At 32.5% G+C, this 10906-nt stretch overlaps 1 protein-coding gene across 1 annotated transcript; it reads right to left on the bottom strand.

The window, feature by feature from the left end:
- Positions 1-4464, bottom strand: LOC143566446 (bZIP transcription factor 16-like). The gene is made up of 12 exons (XM_077053145.1): positions 4347-4464; positions 4202-4258; positions 4031-4105; positions 2994-3083; positions 2842-2901; positions 2585-2757; positions 2428-2482; positions 2299-2341; positions 1986-2221; positions 1302-1379; positions 395-520; positions 1-280 (listed from the first exon to the last, which is right to left on the bottom strand). The coding sequence occupies exons 1-12, from the start codon at positions 4422-4424 to the stop codon at positions 218-220; spliced, it is 1134 nt and encodes a 377-aa protein (XP_076909260.1). The 5' UTR covers positions 4425-4464; the 3' UTR covers positions 1-217.
- Between the last annotated feature and the right edge of the window lie 6442 nt (positions 4465-10906).

Raw genomic sequence — 10906 nt, 5'->3', positions numbered from 1 at the left:
CTACAGTCTACATATCATCCGGGTTCACCGGGCCTTAAAAGACGGGCAGATCGAGAACAATGGATGATGACTTGATAGGTTATTTTGCTCATCTAAGACAGACAACAGGGTCAGTATTTGATGAACTCTTCACTAGATGCTTGTACTACTATGTACAAACACATCTTTTGTATTTGCTAGCTGTCGTTAGGTTAAGCATGGGAAAACCATAACGTCATTAATGATCTTCATTCCCAGCAGATGCCATTTCTTCTTGCCCTGAAGTTTCACCTAGTCGTTCCTATAAAGAGGGTTGTAGGCATGTTTACAAAAAATATATTACAATAATGATCTTTTTTTTAACGAAACGGTTTAGGAGATTGTATGCCTTAAAAACACATGACTTGTGTATTACCTTGAGTGATGCATTTTGAGCAAGAAGTTGCTCATACTCACTCCTAAGGCAACCTACTTCAGCTCTGAGAGAAGAGTTTTCATCCTTTAAAACTTCAGCTCGTTGGGCCAGCTCATCACATTCCGCCTGGCCCCACATACAGATATAATTATATTCAAATTATATAAGAAGCGGGAATGAAAAATCATGTTAGCAGGTAACATGTCAAATACTTTAAAAGTACCCCCAAAGTGTATTTTATAGAGAATATGTCACCCCAGTCGCCTAATTACTATTTTCATCATTGTTCCATTAAAGTTGGTCAAACTTTTTCCAATTATAAAAACCACTCAAGTTTCAATATTGTTCCATAATTAGTTAAACTAAGTTATCTATATGGGACAGTTACTAAACTTGGTTACCCTTTAGTGACTTTTTAAGTTTCACCTAAAGTCACAGCTAATTTTGAAAGAAAAAAAAAAGGTCACCAGATACTTGGGAGGTTTCATAACTAATTCCACTTATGTTACTCCATTTTAAGAAACTATATAAATTTTCACAATGTGACAGCATTGAAACTTCAGTTACCATGTTTCATGACTGTTCCATTTATGTCACCCAGTTTTCAAACTTCATATATTTTTTAAAAGTTGAAAAAAAGTTTAGTAAAAAATTTGAGATCCGATTACTAATGCATAAAACCTCCTAAATTATTTTATTAACAAATTAGATTATTATTGAAAGTATATGACCCTGCAGCATACTGGACAATGGACACACTAATTATTCATAAATCAATGATACAATATACGTGTTGGACATTTAAGTTTTCCGGACATGCCAAAATCATCCACTTTGATCCGGTCAACCCGCCCATTTGTCACTTTTAGAGAACAGTTTTGTTCTTTACTAAAGAAAAAGTATTTACCTGCTTGCGCAGTCTGGATCTACGAGCAGATTCCCTATTGGATTGCTTCCTTCTCTGTCGTTTTAGCTCCCTTTCATCCTGAAATAAAGCATTAATCAATAAGATAAGAAAAAAGCCATCAAAGTGTTTTCCCTTGTGTTCCCTAAATAGTTACATAATCCATTAAATGCATACAAGTGCCATACAAGAAACTTGAGAATTTGTTTCATGCGCTCCAAGGAGTGCAATTTGGATTTCAGAGTAGGTAACAATAAATTGAAAGCCACAATTAACAATCTTGGAACTATAAAAAAGTTTTTGGTGCCAAAAATGCAACCAAATATTTAATACCTCCTTCCCAAATAAAATTGGAGAGCAAATAAATTCTTATATGCAATTCACCGCAACTCATCGTCAATATAATTTTAAATCATAAACTGGGCATTCACTTTCATCATAAAATCCGACAAATATACCTTTTAGATATAGGAAAAATTCAGTTACAAGTCAACAAACAGGATGAATATATTGCTTAAAAGATTGAAAAAAAAGTGAAAAATAAAAGGGTCCTTTGACTTGGGTCAGACGGGAAAATTACACTGGATTGTGGTAAGCATTAAACTGTTCTTTGGTTTCAATTCAGTGTTCAATTATGTAGAAATAAAATATTAAAACTTTTACTAGAAAGAACAAAAAAAGGTGCACCTGTAGCCAGAGTTGTGACTGCATGTTATCCCTTGATCCAGCAGTAACTATTCCCGCTGCTGCAACTGGAGCAGCAGTTATATTTCCATGCATCGCAGGAACATGGGACGAATTTGCACCGTTCCAATATTCCATACCTATATTTAAGTTAGTGGCGGGACCAGGAATTGTTTGATTGACCACAGAAACAGGTCCATTTGGTGCTCCATTGGCAGAGTTTCCATTTTCACCTGTGGCTAATAATATCAGTCGCTTCACTACCACGAAGCACAAAAACAATAGACGACCTATTAGACACTCATAGAAACCAAACCTTCGATAGAATCTTGCCTTGATCCTGACTTCATGTGTGAATCCTGCAACAGTTAATCTTATTAAACATAAAAATAAATAATAAATTAGTAACACCACACAAGTAATTAGAATAATAAACAATACTTACATTTTCAGAATTTCCATCACTTCCTTCACTTGAACCTTCACTTCCACTCTCAGCACTGAAAATCCAAAACCAAAATTAGAGGCACATAATTTTTCTTTCTTTTTTTTTTTCGAATGGAAAAGACGCATATTAAAATTCAATAATTCACCAACTATACCTTTTTGGATAAGCTCCATTAGCAGATGCACCTGCTTTGTTAGGTTCATTATTCTTGCCAGTAATCATATTTAAACTGCCCAAGCTTCCTTTTGACCTCTTAATTGGAAGTTTTTCCTTCCCATCCAGTGATTTGCCATCAACTTCCACATTTCCAGGAGTATTGCTATTACCCTACACAACATTCACATTTTATTATAAATATATTAAGCTATAAAGTCCAGAATTCTATAAATTATACTAACTCAGGCAACTCACAGAAGCTTCAGCAACACCATTTGGAGAAGGCATTGCATATGGACTGAATGGATATGATCCCTGGTTAAATATGAAACAAATTTCAAAACAACTTTTTTCTAGATAGTAAAGAAGTTAGAAAAATAACACATTAAAATTAATAAGAAAAATACCGGGGGCATAGATGGATGAGCATAAATGCCACCAGGAGGATACATGGCAACATATGGATGAGGTGGAGTACCGTAAGGTGGCATAATCGGCTGCAAGTGCCCATAGATATCAGAAAAATGGACAATAAATCCATTGTAAAATGAAGTGGATACACAATTTTCAGATATGTATAAGTAAGGCTACTATCAACTTCTAGCTAAAAGAACATCACATATCCATCATACGTCATAAGAAATGCATATGATAGACTTGATATCGCTAAAACTAGAAAGAATAATAAAAGGAAGCTAATCATACACGTATCAACTGAAAGAAATGGACCTAAAATTATGAAATGCTTGAAAAGATTAGGAAAATCTAAATAAGTACAGCATGAAGTAAAAAGTGTGAGAACCAGAAATAGTGAATATCAATAACATAGGTTAGTTAAAGTGAACTAGTGAAGAAATATTTGAGTTTTTTTTAAACTTAGGCTCATGAATCCAACCTAGGCACTTATAGTTAAAGGATGCCCAGTCAGAACTCTTCAGTTTCAGCATTATTGCACTAAGGTTTAACAATCTTTCCCATTGCCATAAAACCATGATTACATATTCCAACCCTTCAACCAAAATGAGCAATTACACACAATGTAGTTTTTACATCTTAATTACTTCCTTGAGCAAAACAACTGATGTAAAAAATCATAAGAATATTGGTATCTATGTGTCAAACTTTAAACTTTCACACTTTTAACTACAAACAAATGCCACACAACTGTAATCAAATACAGTTAAGTCTGGTAGTTGATGTTGAGAGCACCACATATAGTTTGCTAAAGTGGCAAGCAAGACTGCGTATTCAAGTTTTAGAAAGCAATATGATAGTAACTAACATCATGTGACCAGCATATACAAGATTTATGAAATTGAGATCACATCATATGGTCAGATAGGAACATAACAATCGTCATTGCCAACTTCAAGGAGCTATATCTGTAACCTAAGCCTGTCAACTAGTTCAAAGATATAAGCTGCAAATCTGTACATAATAATACCTGAACCCCCCACATGTAGGGGTGAGCTTGAGGGCTTGATGCCATAAACCCATGTGGAGGCATATGAGGATAAGGCTGTTCAAGATTGACATACAACCTAGGATTAGTAAAATATCTCAAATCTTAAAAGAGGACGAATTTGTGCAAGTCCAAATGTTTTTGATACGGAACCTGAAATCCAGTCCAATCCGGATTGACTGTGCCCTTGGCAGCACCAGAAGTCTGCTCCTGAATAAAGTAGTCATATAAAACAAAAATATAAATACATATTATTAAAGTTCTAATAACTGACTGCAGACATAAGAGAGAAATTAACTTGAGAATTTGATGTCTTTGACTCCTTTGTTGTATCTTTTTCCTCCTTGGAGGATTTATCCCTCTCGCTACTTCCCATTACTCAAACGAGTAAAACTTGAAGTATCCTACAACCATCCTGCTAATGGATTTGAAAACACGTGCATTAATAAAATCAATAACAAAAAGATTATTTTGTGTCACTTTTGCACAAATGAATTAGTGTTCTCAGAACATGCCTCGGAGACTCGTATATAGACTATAAACTTCCTTATAGGGGTGAGCAGTAACCAAACCGTTAACCGAAAATCATTTGTCCTTTTTGTTTTTTTTATACCCTCGGTTAACCGAAATTAACTGAACTGAACATTAACATTTTCATATATTTCTAGCTTTTATGCCTCCATTTCATGTATTTATACCTTCATTTCATGTATTTCGAAGTAAAAGATTTAGCCAAGTTTGATTTTGGTTACTAACCGAACCGAAAGCTGACAAATCAACCGAATAACCGAAAACCGACTGGTTAATAAAATAGATTCGGTTGAGGCTAAACCGAAATTTGGGGATTTTCACAAATTCACATAACGTAAACACGATACAGCAAATTGACCCTACAATTCACCAAATTTGCATATAAAAACCTATCACACAAACATCACTGAAAAAAATAATCAAATTATGAATCAAAAACATTAAACGCAATTATGAATTAAAAGCTTCAGATGCGACAACCTACCGAAAATATCGCGAACCAATCAATCAAACGGGTGAGATTGCGAGAATAAGCTAGATCAAGCTCAAAAACCCTAATTAAATGAATTTTAAGAAGGATTTGTGGATAGATCACGTTCAAATTGGTTGTGTTGATTAGTAGAAAGTGGTTGTCTCTGTGTTCACGAGCGTGGTTCAAACTGATTGAAGGTGATGGTGATGGTGACTGAAAAGTGATTGATCAATTGGTGGTTTCAACGGTAGATTTGTGCTGACGTATTGGATGGAGGGTTGGTGTAAAGCTAACCAATTGTTTATTCATATGTATTATACTGAACCGAAAATTAACATGTCGGGTTAAGAGATATTCAAATATTGAAAAAACCGACTCAACAACCAACTTATAATAAAATTCAAGAGAGACATGACTAATTTCGAAGTTATCAACTTTAGTAAAAATGAATGAGGTTTTCAGTCAGATTACATGATTAATTCTGACCAATTAACAAAAATAAGCAAGCTTAAGTTCAAGCTTGATAATAGACAGGTTTTTAATCAACCTAATAATCTACAAAGCCTAGTTTCAAAGGTTTTTTCAAGAAAAAATAAAATCCTTTGCTGCTTTAATTCTGAATAATTTTCAGTAGACATAAAGGATACATCGAGAAAAGTGTTTTTGCCACTCTTAACAAGAGGAGAAATAACAACAAGACTTTTGACTATTAAACCCGAATTAAGAAAATCAATGAACATGGTGCATATATGAGCAGTAAAAATCCTACTTAAAGCACAATTCATATATGAAATTAATTTTCCTATTAGAATGGCTGTTGTTGGTAATAGAATCATTAACAGACAAGATGCTCTTTTAGGGGCAGTACAAGGAAATTTCGCATATGGTAAATTTATGTTTACCGTATATCCTAAATTTGCTTTACATCGAGATTCAAAAGATTTCGATAAAACTCTTAGTCTCATACATCACTGTGAAAGAATTGATCTTATGGAACCAGGAAATAAAGTATTTACGATTAATTACTTAATATCGTATGCTATAACCAACAGTACTCATTCTATAGAGTATAAAGAAAAAGAGAGTATAACAATCGAAGATATATTCTCATATATAGGAACAATCGAGGAAAGTAAATTTACTGAACCCTCACAATTACAAGAAAATTGGGCAATTAATATAGCTCGAAATAAACAAATCCTAGAGTCTAGACCCAGACATAGCTTTTCTGGACATACTATAAGAATTAGAGAACCAGCTTCTACTTCTACAGAAGCACAACTAATACGGTCTATGTCAGAAAGAATAGATAAATATGGAGAAATTCTTAAAGAGGTTACAGGAATATAATGTCTTTAACACCAATTCTAGAAGCGGTTAAAGCTTTAGATGATGCAATCAGCTTTGAAGAAGCTGAAATAATTTTAAATATTGATAGAATTAATGGAACAAGGTTTGATTTTATGTTAAAAGATAACAAGCTTAAAATATAAGATTCTTCAAACAAGAATTAGTTGCCGCTAGAAAGAAACTCTCTAAGCTTAAAGCAAGAAAAACTCTTATAACTACAACATGAGTTCTCTTGTAAAGATAGAAGAATTAATTAGAGATCTAATTAATAAGATAGAAAAACTATCTACTAATGAAAATCTAGAGGCTATAGCTGCAAAGGTCATTAAAGATGTCTTCGAAAAAGTTGATAAAATAGAGGAAGTTAAGCCTCAAAAGTTAGAACAACACACTAAAATCTTCAACGAAAAAGGAAGATTTCAAAAATACTCTTTTCCTAACTTTAATGTAGGAAATCCGTCATTGGGAAGTTCTAAATGTCCAAATGCATTAAAATAGCCTTTTGGTACAAAAGAATAATAAAATATTAAAAGACACAATTCTTTGAGATTTGTAAAAGACTCGACAAACATCCATGTGATAGCCTTTTAAAACCCATGTGATGTGTTTTAAAGCATTAATGACTAATTTGGAGATTGATCTGCAAATACAAAAGTGTCACATAATTCAAAAATTCAGCATAATTCAAGATAATTGGAATATGCATAACAAATTAAAAATTCTATCCGAACTAATAAAGCAAAAGCAAATGCTTGAAAAAGATTAAAGAGCTTAACAAAACTAAAAATGAGTTCTATCTTTAAAAAACTAGAAAAAATATTTGATAGCAAGCTAGAGTGTAACATTCGTTACTTTTCAAACCTGAAAACCCGACCCGTTTCAAATTTTCGGATTTTTGTTTCAAGTGTATATATATATATATATATATATGAAGGTATTATTAAATTCCCAAGATTTGTTTGACGTTCGTCAATGTTTTCCCGACTCGTTTATAGTTCAATGTATTTTTGTTCATCATTTACTAATAATAAAGTATTGTCGACGTTTAATGTTCAACGTTGTTCATTTATTACTATATTCGATTTGTTTATAAAAACCTGAGTCTTATCGTTAATCGAGCCTTACGGGTTAATGCGTAACTATCCAAAATCATGAATATTCAACATAAATTCTAATATCATTAAAGTTCAAGGTTTAAAATGAAAATGCATTATTATTCTTTTTGTTTTAAAGAAACTTGAAAGTTGAGGGACTGGCGTTGTAATTTACCCAAACTTAAAATAATTATACAAAATTAACCCAACCCGCCCCCCGTTCCCCCTCGTTTTCCCGATGAGATTCCGGTAGCCCGAATCCGGCGCCGGAGAGTTCATTTTGGCCGTAAAACCCGTTAGTTGACCATTTTGATTATATCAATGACCATAAACGTCCAAATTATACACTAACTAATATATTAATTATGTTATAACGACCACTAATCACCATAAAACCCGTAATCATCGCCGGATTACTAGCCGCGATCAAAGCACTGGAATTAACTCGTATTTGACCCAATTGATAGTATAAATAGGTTAACCCCGTAAGCCTAAACTCACACCAAACACCAATTAACATCTTAATACACTCAGTAGAAATAACCATGAAGTTTCCGATCGTTTTTCCGACCAGGTTCATTCTCCTTCATTCCAGCGTCATTAGAGGTAATACATATATGCTTATAATTCACGATTAACAGATTAATCAAACCTCTAACATAATTTAATAGAACATGGAACCATATCAGAGAATCAAAAACCGAGGGTTTTAACCTTGAAGATGAACTGAGATGTTTCTTTATAATTAATCGTTTTCATGACATCAACTGAATGTTATCTTGGTCCAATGGTTAATTCTCACACGTATTGATGGCCAGACCCGGGTTCGAAAACCAGGGTTTGCGTTTTTTGTTATTAATATGTATTTATAATGTTTTGAATAAGTTAATATATTTAATAAAAACCATACTTTAAATGAATATATCATCTAGTCCAACTGGTTAACTCTATCGAATGATAACACTCAGACCCGGATTTATCCGGGTCAACCCTTTATTTATTTATTTTAGATAACCTTTTAATATAATTTATTATTATTTGAATCTTTTAAATCTTTTTTTTAAATCCTAATAAAATCATAAAGATCATTTTAAATTAAATAAAAATTATATAAATTATATTTCACCCTTCCCATCTAAAAACCAACTTTCTTAATCGTTAAAACTGTAAGTTAGTTTCATAATAATACATTTAGTTATACCGATTTAAAACTAATTTATGTTTTCATTACTTTAATTTATTAGCTCTAATGCGCTAAACGTTAAGTAGATAATTTTAGTCGTTACGCTTTAAATCACATGTTTTAATTCGATAACTTATATTTAGCTAACCATAAACCGGTTGTTAATTCATAATAATTCATTAATCTCGTTTTGTTAACTTAAATTCGTTATCTCTTAATTTGTTAAACTATAGTTCGTTAAAATTCTGTTAAAACAATATTACATCAAAATGCCTTAAAACCGTATAGAATATATTAAAATAATGTAAATCCCTTTAAACTAAATTATCCTCTTTAACTTTAATAATCTCGTTAGTTAGTCTTTAAATATTCATAATTGTTTTATTTAGAGCTCGAGAAGTTCAATCGTTTCGGATTTTTTAACGCACTTTTGGTTGCTTTGGTTTCGTTATCATGCTTTCGGTTTTCATTGCAATGTTTATCTTCAATTTCAAGGTGAGTTTCTCACACCCCCTTTTTCAACGCTTTTATTACTTTTGGGGGTAGCATATGTATCCTATCACTTAATGATTTATCGAGTCATATACAAAACTACAATTAATTACATGGACTTGTGTGTTTACTTGATTACTTGCTCAAAATTACTTGCTCAGTGGTTGCCTCAATAAGTATGATCATACGCCCCCCTTTGCACTCAGGTCCATTTGTATCGAGTGGAAAAGGGACCTCATTATCCAAGTACGTTGGTAGCCCCAACTGGAAAGGACATTCGTTTGTTCTTTACACTCAGGTCCATTGCATCGAGTGTAAAGAACCCTTATGTGCTCATTTCACAAGTTTCATGGAATTGTATGATTTTTACGTATTATATCAAACTGTGGGAATCTCACCAGCTATGTTCATAGCTGACGTTATTTTATACATATGTTACAGGTGTAGAGCTACGAGGATAAAAGTTAGAAGACACATAGCATGCATATAGGATATTCAAAGAAACAACTTATCATTTTGATTATTTATTTGTTACAACTTGTAATTATTTGATAAACTTGTGTTACATGAAGATTTAAATGAAATAATGTTATTATGGTCACCTAATAGTGTCACGTGTGTTTGAGCAATCTGTACGTCACACTCAGGCGTTTCCGCTTTAGCCGGGGTGTTACATAGAGACATGCTCAGCTGAGCAAATACATGAACTAGTTCAATTAATGTCTCTAAGTGATAAAGAATGCGAACAAAAGTTTTATGAAGATAAAAGTCTTAGAGACAAATATTTTCCAGAACAGGTTTTCACTATAAAAGAACCTAAAACGGAAAAAGAAATCACTCCAGAACCTATAACTGAAGATGAAAATTCTTCTGAAGAAGAAAATCCTATGTGCAATAGTGGAACAAATCGAGCTAGTAGTAATTATACTCGCCATAAAAAGAAAAATGTAGAATTTTCTATGCCTTATCACAAAGGTATACCAAATTCTAATAATGGAAGTTTAAGCGCAATTGACACCATTAAAATACACTATATTTTCGATCTTGAAAAAAGAAAAGAAGTTATAGACAAATGGAATATTGAGATTAGTCTCATTATCCAATCTAATGTCGAAGAGTTCTCTAATGCTAAAGCATTATTATTACTAATAGAACACAAATCTTCCGAAATTATTCAAGATTTCATTAAAGGTATAACTTGGAATGAAAAAATGCATGGTATAGACCTCTTTGATGAACTAATAAATGTCATGTATATGATGTTCTTAGGTCTTGATTTCTCACAAATAAAGACCAAGAAAATAAAAAAATGCTGGAAAAAGCAAGGAAAAATCTTACAAAAGCACAATTATGTGACATATGTCTTTTAGACGATTTTACTTGCTTATTTAAGCAAAACTTGTACAAGTTAAGTACGGGTGAATATCATTCCTGGATAGAAGGCTACTTAATGAAAATCCCCATAGTAGGAGAAAAAGCCAAAGAAAGATGGAATAAAGAGAAAAATCCTTTAACTATGCATTCCCTCGGATTTGCTACAAGGATTGTTAAAGAAGAAATTACAGTTTATTGTGATTTCTCCAATAAACAAAAAAAGTTAAAAAGATTTAACAAAAAATGTTGCAGTACTTTAACTGAAACACCTCAATTATCCTTTGGATGTGACCCACCCAAAGATAAAAAAATACTTCAAAAAGAAGAATAAAAGAAAGTATAAAACAAAAAGAAGGTTTTGG

Source organism: Bidens hawaiensis, unplaced genomic scaffold (assembly GCF_021521415.1).
Source record: "Bidens hawaiensis isolate Kalapana, Puna unplaced genomic scaffold, B.hawaiensis_p1.1 tig00022893_1, whole genome shotgun sequence".
NCBI classification, from domain to species: Eukaryota; Viridiplantae; Streptophyta; class Magnoliopsida; order Asterales; family Asteraceae; genus Bidens; species Bidens hawaiensis.
Note: the sequence above shows the minus strand (reverse complement) of the source record. Positions and strands in the feature narration are given on the sequence as shown.

Coding starts and splice junctions, on each gene's coding strand:
- LOC143566446 (XM_077053145.1), bottom strand. CDS start 4,424: ATGGGAAGTAGCGAGAGGGATAAATCCTCCAAGGAGGAAAAAGATACA. Junction 2,902..2,993: donor CTCATCCATCTATGCCCCCG/GTATTTTTCTTA, acceptor ATATTTAACCAG/GGATCATATCCATTCAGTCC. Junction 2,483..2,584: donor AATGGAGCTTATCCAAAAAG/GTATAGTTGGTG, acceptor TTGGATTTTCAG/TGCTGAGAGTGGAAGTGAAG.